This window comes from Mesoplodon mirus (assembly GCF_964341445.2).
Source record: "Mesoplodon mirus genome assembly, chromosome: 3".
Taxonomy (NCBI): Eukaryota; Metazoa; Chordata; class Mammalia; order Artiodactyla; family Ziphiidae; genus Mesoplodon; species Mesoplodon mirus.
Window position 1 is genome coordinate 72121925 of NC_138978.1, and position 18676 is coordinate 72140600.

The following is an 18676-nucleotide window of genomic DNA, read 5'->3' on the forward strand; positions in this document are numbered from 1 at the left end:
TTAGAAAGTCACCTAGTTATTAAAATAGACTATTATACTTTAAAAACTCAACTGGGTTTAAATCTAGCCTTGTTAAGCGACTTCGTAAACCTTAGGAGTTTTAAGGTGTCAGTGAAGTGTCAGGAGGCAGTTTAGGAGGTGCCCAGTGGCAGAGTAGCCATAGAGGTTAACCAAGGGGTCTCAATTCTGGTAGCTTCTTTACCTTGAAAATGAAATGTGGAACTGCAGGCGGATGTGTGCTGTTTTCATTATGATGCGACCTTGCTCATGACAGGCCAGATAAATCTGATTCCCACCACAGGGTACTGGGGTGCTTTGGCCTTCAATGTCAGATGAACAGTTATCCAGGGCTCATAATTTCTCTGTCTTTATGCTGCAGATCTCTGGACCGCAAGCCTGCACTGTTTTGAGAGGGAGATGACTTGAGTGGCCAGCTCTTATCTCCACCACAATGTCCACGAACAATTCCAAACAGCCAGTGTCTCCTGCAGCTGGGCTCCTTTCAAATACAACTTGCCAAATGGAAGAAGAGCTTTCAATATCTTTTTCGATAACCTTCATGACAGTGGGAATCTTATCAAACAGCCTTGCTATTGCTATTCTCATGAAGGCATACCAGAGATTTAGACAGAAGTACAAGTCATCGTTTTTGCTTTTAGCTAGTGCTCTGGTAATCACAGATTTCTTTGGGCACCTCATCAATGGAGCTATAGCAGTCTTTGTATATGCTTCTGATAAAGACTGGATCCATTTTGACAAATCAAATGTCCTTTGCAGTATTTTTGGTATCTGCATGGTATTCTCTGGTCTGTGCCCACTTTTTCTAGGCAGTGTGATGGCCATTGAGCGATGTATTGGAGTCACCCAACCAATATTTCACTCTACGAAAATTACATCCAAACATGTTAAAATGATGTTGAGTGGAGTGTGCTTCTTTGCTGTTTTCGTAGCTTTGCTGCCCATCCTTGGGCATCGTGACTATAAAATTCAAGCGTCGAAGACCTGGTGTTTCTACAAAACAGATCACATCAAAGACTGGGAAGATAGGTTTTATCTTTTACTTTTTTCATTTCTGGGGCTCCTAGCCCTTGGTATTTCATTTTTTTGCAATGCCATCACAGGAATTTCACTTTTAAGAGTTAAATTTAAAAGTCAGCAGCACAGACAAGGCAGGTCTCATCATTTTGAAATGGTCATCCAGCTCCTGGGTATAATGTGTGTCTCCTGCGTTTGCTGGAGTCCGTTTCTGGTAAGGACCTATGGTTTTGACAATTTTTGCTTTGTTCAGTTAATCGATATTCAATACAAGGTTTCTTGTCTTTTCAAAGTTGGTAGTCTTGATGGGCAATGCTGTTTCATCTTTTAAATGCTGGAATTTACTTCTACTCAGAACTTACTTTAGTTCTCAGCTCTGGCTGAGAATCTATTTATGACATAGATGGTTATTTCCCCACAAACCCAGAATTAAAAGAAATATCTCCCTAAACAATTCTAACCATAGTGTTACCTGTTGCAGTGTGGTATAAAGTAATTTTCACAGAAGTAACATAATTTTAATATACTGAATATGACTAGTTTCTAAAATGTGAAAAAATGGTTATAAAACAATATTAGAATGGACTCCAGTAAGTCTTGATAGAAAATCACATGGACTTGTAATTTATAGACTGGCTGCTTCTCAACACACAATGACCAGGTCTCAGCTTGCAAAGGGAGGTGATGAGTTGAGATAGTTGGATAGTGCAGGTGAACTAGATGGGTAGATAAGGTAAGGAATCACTAGTTCACTAACCTAGGATAATAGTAATGCAGGGAGGGGTATGACTGGCAGGAGAACCAGGGATTCTTCTCTTATCATTTCATTCCTTCCTCTTTTTCAATTTAGCCAGCAACTATATTTAACATCTTAGTATTTTTATTTGGAAATGACGGCTAAGTTTAAAGAATTAGCAACAAACATAAGTCATTTATATGACTTTCTAGGTAGAAGACAAAATACTTATGATTGATAAGTATGACCATAACTCTCTACAACAGTTTACTTTATGAAGGAAAAAGTGATAACATACAATGAAAGAGAAAACATCCTTCTGTATGTAGCTCCTGATGGCAGTAAAGATTATTTTCATCCCTTTTTTTGTACCAGTGGGGAAACAGATTGGTATCCAAAGATAGTAATACAGGTGATACCCAGGTAGAGGTAAAGCAAAAGGGTGAGACAAAGGTAGACATAACACAAAGGCCATGGTCATACCTTGCATCGTGTTATGCAGGTGCTTGTTAATAATGCAGTTCTTCTAGGCGCCCTTAGGTCCATTGTCCAAGAACTATTGCCAGTAGAGTTTTAATAAATAATCCTGCTGGTCCTGGTGAACAGAAAAGTCTTTGAGAGCTGTTGCTGTAGACAGATCCTATGGTAGTTGATTTTATTCTGCAAAAAGATTTCTACTTTTAAAATATTTCCTTATTTCTATCCCTGTTATTTCCTCACAATTTGAATTTGGCTTCTGGAATTTTTGTATCATTTAAATATTTTTTTCGTGATGTTCCAGAACTGGTCCTAGGGGCCCAACCAAGGATAGGATAGGCTACATCGGTCAATGGCAAGTCAACATTTTGAGGCTGGCTTATTGTCAATTTAGGAGGCCTTGGGTGACCCCAGTTAGGGGTCTCATCTGAGCTCATAGTTCAGTTGTTTGAATCTGAATAGCAGAGATGAGTTCTGTCAACACTTCGAGTCATTTCAGTGTTCATTCTTAGAGAGTTTAATTTATGCTACTTGACAAAGGAAATTCCCTTAGAATAATGCTCCTCTTCTTCTTAAACTTTTAAATAGAGTAACTTTTTAAAATAAACAGTGAGTCTGAGCAAAAATGAAATTAATTTGAGGGTTGGAAAGGGAATACTAAGAAAGGGAGAAAAGAGGTAGCTGAAAATATTTAAAGAAAATGTAAAAATGAAGGTCCTAGCTCTGGAGGAAACCTGAAAACCATGAAATAGTGAACTTAATGAGACACAGATAATCTGGACAACTGGGCTAATCACTGGTGTTTTGGTTTTTGCTTGTTCTGAGTCACCTTTAAATTCTACTTAGTTCTGGCTTTTGACTTTGAGAAATAGGAGTTATAGGTTAACTACCGTAAGGGAATGGAAAGTAACAAAATTTCATCCTCACCATGATATTTTGAATTTATGTTTTTCTCTAATTTCTTTTCCTAAATTTTTGGTTTTCTTTACTGTTAAAATAGATATTACAATTTAATTCATCTTTTGAACATATTTCCTAGTGGAATATAATTTTATTTTTGTGAAACATTTTCTGAGGTCTGCATTCTATTTAACTGTGAATTATTGCTACACCTATGACACCAATGTATCAATACTTCTAAAATGCTTTTTAGTGTGGAAATTGTTTCTGCATTAGGTGTGTAGTAGGTCTACCACAGATACCCCTTGCTGGATTGATGTTTTAAGTTGTTTCAAGCATTATTTTCAGTTTCTATTGTGGAGTCTTGGGTCTTCATGGCAAGTTCTGGCTGAAGGATTTATAACTTGTGGCCTGGACATAAGTGCCTTGCACATTACATTAAGACCACCAGACAGCTCTAAATGGAACCTGAGTGAAAAACCCAGGCTTGGGAATGCCAAAATAATACCCAACACTGATTCCTCTGTTGAACCATTTCTCCTTTACCACCTAAGTGCCCAGGAGGAACTGCATAGGTATTAATGACTGAGCCATTATTCTCCACCCTATATTTTAAAAGCTTCTTAGTTAAAAAAAAAAAACCTCTGAAACCAAGCTTCTAAATTCCCATAGATGCACTATAATTGTGACATCGTCCATGTCAATGGCCTACTTTACACCATGTGCCTTCTCTCTATAATTGATGAGGATGAAATGTTGGATTTGTCATTTGAATGAACATCTGAAGACAGTCTTTGACCTGTGTTCACTGTCATTTTCAAGCCTCAAACTGGAATGGGGTACAGGTGCATACACTAAAAGGAGGAAGTGAGTAATGCAGATGATGGTGTCTGGGTTTGGCAGGATTTACTGCATCAAAACATCAGTAGTGGCATAATTTCTAAAACTTTTAAAATTTGTAGCTGATGAAAAGGGGGATACTTTATTAAGTTTGATGATTGATTTTAATACAAAGGTAAGATGATCATGATGTTTGTTAGAAATCTCTCTCTCTTTTAATAGACTTCATTTTTCTTGAGTAGTTTTAGGTTTACAGAAAAATGAGTGGAAAACATGGAGTTCACATATAGCTCCTCATGTCTCCACCCCTCCACCCCCCAGTCATCCTTATTATTAACATCTTGCATTGATGTAGTACATTCATTACAATCGATGAGCCAATACTTGTACATTATTATTGACTAAAGTCTGTAGTTTACATTAGGGTTCTCCTTGTGTTGTACAGTGTGTGGGTTTTGACAAATGTATATTGACATGTGTCCACCATTACAGTATAATATAGAATAGCTTTACCACCCTAAAAATCCCTTACGGTGCTCTTTTAAAATTTAATGTTTGTTTTTTTTTCCCCCACAGAGGGGGAAGTGTGTGTGTGTGTGTGTGTGTGTGTGTGTGTGTATTTTCAGGAACTGAAATTTAGAAATGTAGTACAATTGTAATATTAGTTTAAAATATAACTTGTTAATGACTTTTAAAAATTTTCAATATCTGAATTTTATAGTTTTAAACATGGTTAACTCATATAAATTCATTTAATTACAATCCCAACTGAAAAATCCAGGAAAATACAGTAGGTACTTATTAGCTTACAATTCCATTTAGCAACAAGTTAATACAAAAATCTTTGAGAGTCAAATGGCAATTATAAAATTGTCTTGCATGCATTCTAGGTAAATCACTTTTTCCAAATAAATAAATCTTGAAGATTTTTTCTGATGTTTCTAGAGTGACAGGGAAAATGAAGACATTTAACAGCACTTCTAAGTAACATTTCCTTAATAGTCTTTGCTTCTGTCTTTCTACAGGTACTGATTCTTTTTAATGTTCCATTTCTAGAATATGTAGTCCTAAAAGGAATTTATTATTATTGCTATGCTTATTTCACTAGTTTGGCAGAGCATTAAATACTTGTTGACTGCTTGACTGTAACTTAAGTAGTATGAATGTCAAGAGATTGGAAATGATTGACCAGAATGTGGATTCTGAGTTCTGTAGGTGAGCGTTAATTAAGCAAATATTGAAACCAAATGGTAATTTTTAATCTGTTCCTTAAGTCAGCAACTGTAGAGTTATGACACAATTAAACTTCAGGGATCTTTTCTGGAAGGCTATTTAGTTTGTTTACCTTCTCTTCAAGGGTTGAGGTTCATTTTGAATTGGGAAAAGAAGTATAAAGTATATGAAGAGCAAAATGATATCTTATGTAGGTGAGTTTACCCAAAAAATGTGTTTCCTTGTGTAGGTAGTGTTTGAATTTGATTTTTCTAAGGTTGTTACTCTTCTGCTAGTATTTCTAGTCATATGGTTAAACATTTGGTCACTAAGATGTTTGTCAGATATAAATCAAAAAACGAATGGTTAATTGAATTCTACTGAATTACTAAAGGTATTGGCATCATAATGATCAGGTCTTACAGGGCTAGTGGCAAATGATGGAACAACACAACAGAATAGAACACTTTGACTACTAGTAAAGATTGCTTTCTTGGAGAGGCTGGTTCTCATTATCGTATTTAAGACCTGTGTAATAGAAATCTGTGTATGTGTCTTGTGCACCTGCCTCTACACCGAAAGGATGGTGAATAGATGTATAGTTACACGCTTCAAGTGAAAAGAAAAATACGAAAAATGTATAAATATGTATATACATAATGTGTACATGTTTGAATGATTTCCCAAACTAAAAAAATTAACTAATTTTTAAATTAGTTAAAAAATTTAACTAATTATATCCATCATTGGATCTAATTATACCAAATAAAAAGGGCTTCGAATGGGTTTCATTCTAAAATTAAAAACAAAATGGACTCTCACTCTCATATAATTTTATGTCAGATCTTTCTGGTTTTTCTTGCATTGCTGCTGATCTTAGAGGTGATTTGTAAGAAATTGTTTTAGCTGGTTTCCTTTGTGAAGTGGGAGTGCTCCCCGGTTTGGAATGTGAAAGCAGCAATCATGATGTCTGGAGAAAGGACTGGTAAGACTTAGGTTCTACTTTTAGGAAATTCATAAAAAACTCAGACTCATGCAGCTCAAAATTCATATCCAGACGAAAAGGTATGTTTTAGAGATACATTAAATGTAGTTTCTATGATAGGAATTCAGGCTGCTCTTGTGTTTGGGTGGACATGGAGTACATGGTGTGAGTTCAGTGACAGGAGCTGGCAGAGGAGCAGTTCTGAGAGATTTGGGAACATATTCCTGTCCCCAAGGCCTTGGTGTTCTCTTGCCTGGAGTACTCTCCTCCTGACATCCATGTGGCTCTCCCCCGACTCCTCTCTTAAATATCATGTTGTCTAGGGAGTCTATCTTAAAAAGTACCCTTTCTCTTCTCTCCTACATTGCTCTGCTTTATTTACTCTCATAGCACTTAGCAGTATCGGATAACATGGGGTACATTTCTCTGTTTATTTGGTTGTTTTTTGGCTTCTGCCTCTAGCATGTAAGCTCCTTGAAGGAAGGGACCACGATTATTGCTGTGTCCTCAGTTCTGAGACCAGTGCCTGGCACAGAGTTGAGCTCAGTAAGTATTTGCTAAATGAATCTCACATAAAGGAGGGCTCAGTGGGTAATGGCCCTCATTTCCACTTTGGACCCAGTCTGCTGATGAGGTCAGGAGAGCCTCGGGAATACTTCCAATACTTTGAATTGGGGTTTGGATTGGAGAAGTCTGAGAGGGGAACGTGTGTTCAGAGGTTCCCCAGGTGTATTAGTTGGAAATGGTGTCCTGGAGAATCCTGAACATTCTACAGTTTGCATCTGGTGCTAGAATTTAGGAATTTTGTCAGCATCATGGATAAACTAGGAATGATATTATTTTGTTATGATGTTTCATGCCAATTTCCTCTGTTAGTCTCAGTGGTCCTTGGTAGCTAGGAGCTATATTACTGGTTTGTGTTTTAGTTTCTACAAGTAGTAGGTCATAAACCAATGTTTATTGAATGAATGAACTAAGGAACCAAGTATTAGATACAAAGTATTGAAGGCAAAGGAAACAATTAGGTGATATAACTTATTCATAGTTATTTTTGCCCCATCATTATCTTTAGCACCACCTTTTTCTCTACCTGCACACATTTTTTCTCCCAAAATGTATGTATTTTTTATTGGTGTTTTATCTTTGACGGGGTCACTTCAGGAGACAGAAGGAAAAAATTTCTTTGAGTAAAGACCTGCAGATACTGGTTGTACATTGTCATAAAATCTCCATAGTGAATGTTGAAATTTCTCTATAAAATGGGCTTGCTTACCTCAAGCCTTTGCCAGCTGATTGAGTGTCTACATGGCTCAATTTGTATTGCTAATCAGACTAAAAGATTGATTAGGTCTTATATTCATGGAGGATTAATTCTCAGAGAACTCCAACAGACCTGCTTAGTAGACACTGGTGCCCCACCCAGATCCCCTTTGAAGTGAGTTTTGCCCCTGGGGAAAATACCCTCAGCCAAGGGAGCTGCCTTGCCCGTGGTTGTGCCCCCCTCTCTTTGGTCATTCTGTGTACAGTGACAGGTGGGTGTGGGGATCCAAAGCACTTACCCCCTTGCCTCATTTGGGACATTTCTGAAGGGTCATATGTGCTTCAGAGCTTGTAGCTCCATTCCAGCTCTGTTTCTCCCTGTGCCAAGTCCTGCTTTCCTCATCACCTCACTGTCCTCAGAAAAATGCCTGCATGTAGATCTCTGTCTCAAAGTCTGCTTCCCATAGAATCCGGTTTAGGACCATTTTCTAGAAGTCCATTTGTTCACACATTATTTAAATATAAAGTATGTTACACATAGGTTTACAGTGTGATTTGGTAAATATATTGAGTTATGCATAGGCCTTTGGAATTGAACTCATTTGAGTATATGATCTCCCTTCATGGAAAAGTATGGTGCAAAATTGGACCAAAAGTCAATCAATTAAAAAAAAGACACTACTACGTTGAGAATTTACACAAAAATCTGTTGATTTAGTCGTGCACGGTTGTCTGGAATACTTAGGTATTTTAAGTTTATTTATTCTTGGCAAAATATGGCTTCCTGTTTTTAAGGAGAGAGACATAAAAATGCCCAAACATATCAGACATTGAGACGGCACTTACAAAACATGACTTGAATGATTCAAGTGTAAATGAATCAGAAACATGTGGATTAAATTTATACCCTCATGGGTCTAAAACTCCTCTGGCTTAATGTGTTTTGGGGTTTTAAATTAAGCCCCCAAACATTTCAAGAACAATTCAAGATGTTGATTTGCCCCAAATCTCTCTGGGTTGCCAGTTTTAACTTTATTTGCTTAGTCTCATCCTTATAGGAGGTATATAAAATGCATTTGCATTTATGTTTGCTTCGGAAATCATTTACAGCCACACCAGATTTTAACTGTTATTTCAATGTCATTTATCTGTATTTAGAGAGGATTTCATTCAATAGGAGAATTTTGTCTTTTGATATTTGCAAATATTACCTTTCAAAGCTTGTGTAAATTTGTTATTCTGTCAGTCCTCCGTCCTGGGTGTCAGGATGGTAATGCCACAGGGGAGTGGGTACAGTTGTGGCTTTATACAGACAGGGAGATGGTTTTTCTCACTCCTTCTAAGCTACTGAATCCCCAAATTAAATTCAGACTGTGAAATGCCAAAACAGAGTGTGGCTGCGGTGTGAGGGCAAAGGAGACAGAGACAACTGGATTGTGTAAAAGATTCCCTTTAGCTTTTAGTGCACAGTCCCAAATCAAGCGTTCCTTTTAGAATGCTCTAGTTATTTAAGCACAGGCTGGGGGCAGGGTCCCAGCCCCACCATCTCTTAGCTGTGACCTGGAGTTACTCTAAGCCAATTTTGTACATCCGTGAACTGAGTATAAAAATAGATCTTACTTAAAACTACCACTGGAAAATATGATTTGTCCTCCTTACAATCTCATAACATAGTGATTGGCATACAGTAGATGCTCAACACAATCCCCAGAGCCTCAAGCATCTATTGCTGTTATTGCCACCTGCCATCTCAATTAGAAATAGTCATCTATGTTTACTCCAGATGTTTTCCATTTCTCCTCTCTTGAGAACGTTTGGTCACACTGGGATCAGAAAACTTTCCTGAACAATGTCCCTCGAAGGTTCAGATATTGTGCCTCATTTCACTGTCTCACCAGAAGTAAAGATGTTTTGTGCTAATCTTTCACATCTTATATGAACTCAAATAATCTAATAATGTAGTATTATAATTATAATAATGTATTAGATATTAACTTATACATTATTGAACCAAGCTAAAATTAGCAAAAAACTATTGAGACTGTTATGTATAAAGTACTACTATTGGGGCTGTGCCCATTCCAGGGGTTAAAAGATAAAGCTTTTTCCTCGAAGAGCTGACAACTTAGTTGGAGTAAAAGATATACTCGAGGAGCTAAAATATTAGCTCAGTGTCATGTAGTAGTTAAGAACTTGGTTTCACGTCCTGTTTCTTCTGATTCCTGTGTGTCCCTAACCACTCTGTGCTTCAATTTCCTCACATGTAAAATAGGTAGAGTAATAGTATCGCTTCACTGGGTTGTTGTGAGGACTAAATAAATGAATAGATGTAAGTTAAAAGTGTCTGACATAGTACCATATGCCTCAGTTATTATACTATTATCGTTATGTTGCTATTACTGGCAAATATTAATGCTGCCGACCAATAAAAGCCAACAAAAGATCATCTGTCAACAAGCTGATCAAAGGCACTTTTTAATTAGTTATTAAATGAATAAGGGTGCTGTAGTAGGAAGCCGTTACTTCCAATTTGGTGGTCCACAAGGAATTATTTGTCTACTTATTAGACAAACGTTTATTGAGCACCTGCCAGGTGCCAGGCAGTGTTCTAGATGCAGAATAACAATCTCTGTGATTTAATTGGTCACTATATCTATGGCCTTAATTAACAGTATTTATAGAAAAGGAAAAAGGAAGACATATATAGAAAATTGAAATATGAAGATATTTGATTATAATTTATGTTAGAATAAAATAGCAGGTACATGTCAATCCCAAACTCCCAAACTATCCCTCTGCTATGTTTAAAATGGATAACCAAATAAATGCTCTTGCTTGAAAAAAATACAATAAAATAGCTATGGGCAAAAAAAAAAAGTAGCAGGCATATTGTTATGAATGTAGTAGATGAGATTATTTTTGATAACTTATAAATATCTATAGCATATCATTTAGAAGGAAATGTTACTGGAAAAAATTGTGATCCAAAGTCAAGTAATGTAAATTGTAAGGTAAAACAAGGAGAAAAGAGATAATAATGTATATAATTTCTAGAGATATAAAAGTGTACGAATAACAAACTCTTTAGTATTGGGGACAGGCTCGAACAAGATTAGAATACAGCAGGTTGTAATAAATTAATATTAAAAGCTAGAAGATTTTTCAAGTAATGAAATATGAGTAGTAGAAAAATTAAATCAGATAATAAAAATTGCATAATTCAAAGTAGTATTTTATACTATCTTTTGACAAGGGAAGTGACTCAGGGTATAGAAGAGAAATAAATGTTGGTGAAATGAAGCATCACAAAACCCAATAATTCCTTCCAAGAATTTAGGTTAAGAAAGTGTTAGCAAGGACTGAAGATAAAGAAAACCAAGTTGCTATGAACATTAATAATATAAATGAAGAAAATATAAAAATCATTTATTCTTTAATCTACTTGTTAATTTACTCACTGATTTATTCTTTGAGCAGGTTTTTACTGAACAAAAGGCTGGGTGTCTCTCCAGGAGGATAGTAAAGCACAGAGACAGAGACATGACCTGGGAAAATTTTCCTGAGCCAAATTCTAGGAATCATATTTTCTAGCTCCTTCAATTTACCCACAACCTTTGTGCTCGCTCCTCCAATCTCTCTTATGTGTGTCCTCCTTTTCCTTCTCTTTCTTCTTTTAGTATGACATAAATAAAACTATTTGTATTTTTCTGACCTTGCCTGGGAGGAGAGTAGAGGGTTAATCGCTTTAGTAATAGTGGAGGAACCTCAGGGCCCAAAAGTGTATTAGTATTAAATAATAAATAATAACATTGCTGTAGCAGCAGCAGCAACAGTAATTGTTGTTATTACTTTGATTACATCTTCCCCTATTTTGCTTCTTGCATTTTTGTTCACGGCAGAGGACCAGAAAACAAGGAAAATAAAAACCACACAAATGACAGAGAGACGGAATGCAGGATGAGAAGTGAAGCAGGGATGAAGCAGCGAAGGCAGCAGAAAGCTGACATATATAGGTGTGAGGGTGGAGAGGCGCTCTCATATTATAGGAACTCTGTTGGAAAGGAAAGACCTCCCTTTATTTCCACGGACATCTTATCCTTATTAAGGAATATTAAATTTCATGTGTTATATTCCCTCAAGCTACTTTGAAATAATGCAATGTTTTCTTTAACTATAAAATTTTATTGTAAGAAAGTACAGCAAACTACACATTAAAATTTAAAACGTCTTCCAAATCTGACTACCCAGAGATAAACACTATTAACATACTGGGTGCATTTTTTTACTCATCTGATACAGAATACATATTAGTTTAATTTCTTTGATTAAGGAGTGAACTTTTTTTCTTATATTATTGGGTGTTATCTCCTTTCTTTTGTGAATGTGTGGGTATCTGTAAATGATTTTCAAAAACTTTTTGGATAACAAAGACCAGATAATGCTAATATATAAAAATAATTATAAAATCAATTGTTATAAAAGCAATTGTTTTTCCATATTCATTGTTCACCTTTTAACTTAGTATTTTAATTATACAAGTAGTGAATGAATCAATAATTTCTTTTGTAGTTACTGCTTTCTGTTTCAAGTTAAGAAATACTTTTTCAGGCTAAGATGACATTGGTATTCATTTCTTTTTTCTTCTAGCACTTTTGCTTTTTCATTTTTTTGTATTTATGTTTTTAATACATTCATAGTTTATGTTGGTTTAATTTGCAAGTTAATAACATGAATTTTCTTTTGAATGGTTAGCCAGTTATCCCAAATCACTTATTAAATGGTCTTTCTGCAGCTGTTCTAAACTCCTACCTTTGTTATATATGAAATTCTTAAATGTGTTTGGATCTTTCTATACTCTTCATTTCATCCTATTGATCTAACTTTAACTTTATGTACAATTACCATTTTCTTCACATTTTATTTAGACTTGCGTTCAGTTTATCAATTACAATATAGAGTGTCCCCTTTCATGATCATAATCATGTTTTGTATAATAATTTTGTAGTTTCATCATAACACAAAATTTGAAATTTTTCTTGTAAAATTAGTCTTTCCATAGGGCTATTTAGTTTAACAGTTTAAAAATGCCTTATATCCTTTGTCAGTTGCTTCACCATTGTAAAGCAATTATACTCCAATGAAGATGTTAAAAAAAAAAATGCCTTACATCAACTTACAAATCTTACTGTTTTCAAGTTAGTTAACTTCTTGGTTTTTTTTTTCTTCTTTTTTTTTTTTTTTTAGTTAACTTCTTATTATCAGATTTTGTAAATATCCCATGGGCATTTGAAAATAATTTACACTCTTTTTTAAGTTACAAAGTTCAATACATAGGTATTAAATCAAGATTATTGGTTATAGAATCTTATTTCCTTATTTTTCTTTCTAACTGTTCTGTCAAATAATGTGTATGAGAACTTGGAATTTTATTATATTTGTGTTTTGTTAGTTTATATTTGCATTTCTAATGGTTTTCATTGGATTTCGATGATTTAGATTTCAACGTAATGTCATCGGGATTAATTCATTAATTAATTCATTAATTCTTTAATTCTTTGTTGTAAATTATTCCTTTTATAAACATAAAGCGACCTTCCCTCTCACTTTTAAAGCAGTTTGCCTTGAATTCTTCTTTATCTTATACTGAAGTTGAGCATTATTAGTGCAATGAAAGCAATAGACTTTTCGGGTATTTTACATTTTGTTTGTGCGTTTACTATTATTGGGATAGTCTAAGAATCTTTTTGTGCCATTCTTATTAATGGAATACAGCATCATCATAGCATTCAAACAGAACAAGAAGAGCTTTTCTCTCCCTCTCTGTCATGCCCCCAATACCTCTTGGCTGAGCTCTAGAATTCTGACATTGAAGAAAATACAACATGGGGAGTACATTTTCTGATATTCTGTAGTCTGTATTCTGGTGGATGGTTCTGCTAATTTGGGAAGCATGAAGTTGAATCAGAAGGGGGGTCAGTGAAGGGAAGAGCATGGCTAATTTCCAGTTTAGAAAGTAGGTCAGTTCTACCTGTTCCCACAAATTTGTTACAGACCACAGTGGACCTCAGCACCTGTAACTGGCCTGTCCCTGCTCCAGGTTCTAGTTTGGAATTGCCCAAGACCTATGCACTAGGAAGAAACTTCTGAGAATATTTCTCCAACCCAGCATATCCTGTGGATAGGCTTAAATTAGAAATGCAGTCTTTGGGGAAAAGCCAGATTAGAATTGCATATAGAAAGAAAAAACTTTGTGAATGCCTTCTTTCTCCTCATATCCTAATATGAAAGCTTATTTCCAAATTGCAACACAGAAGTAACAACACATATCTCTATCATTATGCTTGAATTCAGTGCAGTGAACAGAAAATTAGTTTCTGATACAGTTTAATATTTATATGCTTCTATAATGACATTTTTGTGACTGACCATTTCAGTGTTTCTCTCATATACTATTTCTGAATCAAAAAACCACCTGACATACAAAAGAGCTAAAAAAAAAAAATTCCATAGTCTTTATAATCTTTGCTAGCATGATGTGGTTTTGAAGCTATTATAGGATGTGTGGTGATTGTTTTTTCCATTGAAAGTCCAAAGACAGCTAAGGCAGACTGTTTCTTATTTCAAGGGAATATAAAGAATTGCTGTTTTCAATCAAGAAAAAAAAATACTAGGCAGTTCTAAATGCATGACATTTAGAGGACATCTTTGCCTTTCTAGTTCTTCTCTCTAAGCTTGTATCAGGCTCATCTGTGGATACGATGCCAGGGCCAGCTTGCTAAAAGCGTTCCTGGATGATGGAGAAGACAACAGTATGTCTAGGAGTCATTTCCATTGTGTGCTCTTGACCTTCTCCTGATTGCCCACTTTAGGTTTGTCTGTCTAAAATAAATGGTAGTAATACAAAAGCTAGCCTGCTTATTTCAATGGTTTTAGATTGACGTGGATTTCATGGTTGATTTGGCAAGCCATTTTATATTTGGCTGTTATGATGAATGAATAACCAGCTTTACCTATATCGGTGCCCTTGTCTCGAATACCTGCTTTGAGTATGAATTGACTTAAGCTATAACCACAGCACTGGAGCCACCTTTCTCTTGGACTTCTTGGTTTGTTTTACATGGTTGCCGAAAGCTCAAGTTCATGTCAATTCAACTCGCCCAGAGCTTATTTATCTGCTAAACAGGATAATGGGACAAGTAAGCAATCAGTTAAAAATCACGCATCACAGTGATTTCTGAAGGATGCCCTGTATATTCAGGTCCTGAGTAGAGTAACAAAGCCTCGTGAGTCCTGAGGAGTTTCTTTGTTACCTCCACCCCACTACCCACCCTTCTCCAACAGCCAAAACCAAAACGTTTCAGCTTGAAGGATGAAGGTGTATATTCTGGAATTAAGCTCATTTTTCCTGTCCACTGAATGCCACTGGCATCTGTGGGAAACAGGAGCTTTCTTTGTGGTAGGTAGAGGGAGAAGTTTGGCCTCCCTATTCAGTGACATATTACCACCCAGCCTGAGGAGGGGACAGAGGAATAAATGTGCTAGCATGACTTTAAGTACAGGTGAATACAGTTCCTTAAGAAATGCTTTTATAATTAAAATCAGAACACTCATATATGAATGTTGATTAAGTAACTTAAGTATTTTTCCTTCCAAAATTTCTTGAAGAAAGTCTAACATTTCATAAATGAAATGCCAAAATTGCATGGTTTAGCATGAAGTATAGTCAAATGTATATATGGCTGGTGGCTAAAGATCATCTCTCTAGGAGAATATGTCACTACAGCATGTTACACTGATGCAAATCTGATTTTCTTTTTATTAGAGAAATTACAATTCTGGAAGTCTTGATTTGTTTTTATTTATATCTGTAATGATTTTCTCCATGAAAACTGTTCTGATTATTCTAACCCACATTTATCTCTCTTTCTATGGATAAAGTATAGCATCAAATTCTATATAGTCATAAATTTGCACTACTTGTCTTCTGACTGTCTAATATATCAAATGGACAGGGAGCCCCTAATGACAGAGTCAAGGCCATATGTTTCTACTCTATTTCTTGCGGTGCGTGGTACACTACTTGGAGAGGTTCAAGGAAAATGCAGCTCATCCATTAGAATCCTTTCATCACAAAAGAAATTAGTGAATGAAGCAACATCCTTATAATGATGGTTATTAAATGCATATGATGTCACATAAGGATTTTATTTTTAAAGGTTAGTTTTGGAAAAAAGCAGTAAAGTTCTTGAAATGTAACTAGAAACTATAACTGTGGTGATCATTTTAAAAGTAAAGTTTGCCTAGAAATTTCGTTTTGTAGTGGAAGAATTAATTAAAACCTCTCATCTATATAGCTCCTGCCATATGCCAGACAAAGCTCTTAGCACTTTACAGATGTTAACTCACTGAATCCCTATTATGTTTTCAGTTGTATCTTTCTTCAGACGTGGAAACTATTTACGATTCTGTATGTTCAGAAGGTTTACCCAAAGAATACAATCGTATTCTTGGACATTATTTGCATTTAGCTGGACATTATTTGCATTTAGCATCATGAGCAGTTGTAACATCACTGGCCATGTGCTACAATGCAAATTTTATATAGATAAAATTAAGATATCTTCAGATTTAAGTCAAGATTCACAGAGAAGAGCTCTGACATGAAGATAGCTCAAAGACATTGAGATGGTTGTAATTTGTGAAGAAAGATGAACAGGATTAAAAGGAGGATTATTTTTGTACTCTACTATTTTTCTGACATAGGCCTGACTGGGAGTAAGTCTTTGAACAAATTTGCTAAAAAAGTCTGCCTTCAAAAAATTAGAAAAAAAAATTTGCTTCTCTTCTTCCTATTGATAATATCCTTAGTCTCCTACCTTTCCCTGCTGTCCCCAAGCTAAATGGGTCCTAATTTATCTGGGTAAATTAAAAAAAAAATAGCGGCTCTGTTAGTTCGTATTGCATATCAAGAATAGCGTGCCATGAAGAGCCAGTTTCAGAATTTTGATTACAGTGAAACAAACTTTCATCCTGAAAATGTGTTTATCTCTCAGTGAACAGCCTCTTTGTTCCGAATGTCTTGCAGTCATAACCAGGCATGTTTGCAGCTGGAAGAAGCCATGGTCCTTGATTGTTAAAGAGAGCTGAAGATATGGCCTTAGTGAAAATTCACTCTAAAAAAAACTAAAATGCATCCGTAAATATAATATGTTTAGAAATGTTCATTTATTCAATAAATATTTTTCTTAGAGCCTTTCATGTGTCAGAGACTGTTCTGTGTTCTAGGAGCATGGTGCTGGATAAGACAGGCAATATTCCCTCTTTTATGGAGGTTACATTCTTCTGAGGGTGGGGGTAGTCAGGGGGAGGGACTATTTGGGGAGGGGGGAGAGAGAGACAGAGAGAGAGACAGAGACAGAGAGACAGAGAGAGACAGAGAGACAGGGAGAGAGAGAGGAAGAAGAAATAAAGAAATTAACAGAATGACTTCGTATAGCTGTATGTGCTATGACAGAGGGTAGGCTGGGGCTCTTTTAGATTGGATGGTCAGGGAAGGCCTCATGATGAGGTTAGCCCTGGATGACAAAAAGGAGTCAGCCACAGGAAGATACATGGGCAGGGTGGTCGGGTAGAGGGAACAACCAGCACAAAAAAACTCAGTGGTGGGTATAAGCTTCTTGTAATGAGAAACAAAACCATTTGTTTTGGTTTACCTAACCACAGGTAAGCGTGGTAGGATTTGAGGATGGAGAGGAAGGCAAGGGTCAGATTTTCGAAGACGTTTTAGGTCACTGTGAGTTTGGATTAAATTAGGTTGAAATGATTTCTTAACAAGAGAAAGATACGATCTGATGTATGGCTTTAAAAGATCATTTTGGCTGCTACATAGAGAATGGATTACAACAGAACAGGAATATAGCAGAAAGTTGTTTGAAAAATTTCATTTGAAATATAAGTAATGTATACATTGCTTTTCTAGAACTTATATTGGGAAGTATGGCAAATAATAAATCACTATTAAATAAAGATTAGCTTAAAGGAAACACTTTCAAAGCAATTCTCCTTAAGGCTTAAAATACAATTATATTGTGTGGCAAAAGTTTTAAAGGAAACATTTAGTTACATCTTATCTATTCTACTTGGTTTATAATCTCAGTACATCTTCTTTGCTGCCTTAGCAAAGGGCAATTTGATGAACATTCATTTGGTTGAAATATGCAATTATCCATGCTATTTTGCTTTTGAGATGAGGTTATTTGGCTCTCTTTTAATTCTCTTTATTATTGTAATCTTTTTTGGTTTTGGTTTTGCAGAGCTACACACACACACACACACACACACACACACTCACACTCACACTCACAAATTTGATAACTCCATGCTTTAGTTACAAATGATTTTCTGTTTCTTGACCCTAGAACAGGGGTCCCCAACCCTTGGGCTGGGGACCGGTACCAGTCCGCGGCCTTTTAGGAACCGGGCCATACACAGGAGGTGAGCGAGTGAGTGAAGCTTCATCTGCCACTCCCCAGCGCTCCCCATTGCTTGCATTACTGCCTGAACCATCCCCACTGCCATCTATGGAAAAATTGTCTTCCATGAAACCAGTCCCTGGTTCCAAAAAGGTTGGGGACCGCTGCTCTAGAGAAATCAGCTTTGAAATGCCCTAATAATTATTTTACAACAAAAGAAAAATGTTCAACGATTATTGTGTCTATGATAACAGTATGAAGGACACACATGTACATGCATTTCTAGGACAGTGTGTATTACATGTCAGACGGACCATGGGCCAGGAGTTTACATATCCCTTGTTTGGGGTTTTTAGGTTTTGACTCTGGAATTAAAAACATTTTTTTTTTTTTTTTTGGCGTTACACGGGCCTCTCGCTGTTGTGGCCTCTCCCGTTGCAAAGCACAGGCTCCGGATGCACAGGCTCAGCAGCCATGGCTCAAGGGCCCAGCCGCTCCGCGGCATGTGGGATCTTTCTGGACCAGGGCACGAACCTGTGTCCCCTGCATCGGCAGGCGGACTCTCAACCACTGCGCCACCAGGGAAGCCCCATTTTTTTTTTTTTTTTACTATTGATTTTAATACAATAGTTCCCATTGTTTAAACTGTATAAAGCAGGAATGGGGCATATCCTTTTATTTTACAGAGCTTTTCTACAGGACCTTAAAGTATGTAAGTGCAGAGAAAGAGAGCAAGCCCCACCATAACAAGCCTCAGCA

The 18676-nt window shown here is 36.2% G+C and overlaps 1 protein-coding gene across 1 annotated transcript in view; it reads left to right on the forward strand.

Moving 5' to 3' along the window:
- Positions 1–451: 451 nt before the first annotated feature.
- The window catches only part of PTGFR (prostaglandin F receptor), a gene marked incomplete at both ends in the record, with an annotated part of 53141 nt that continues 34916 nt past the window's right edge, over positions 452–18676 (forward strand). The window contains one exon of the mRNA XM_082615560.1: positions 452–1249. Within this exon, the coding sequence (XP_082471686.1) occupies positions 452–1249 (798 nt within the window). The remainder of the gene's footprint in view (positions 1250–18676) is intronic.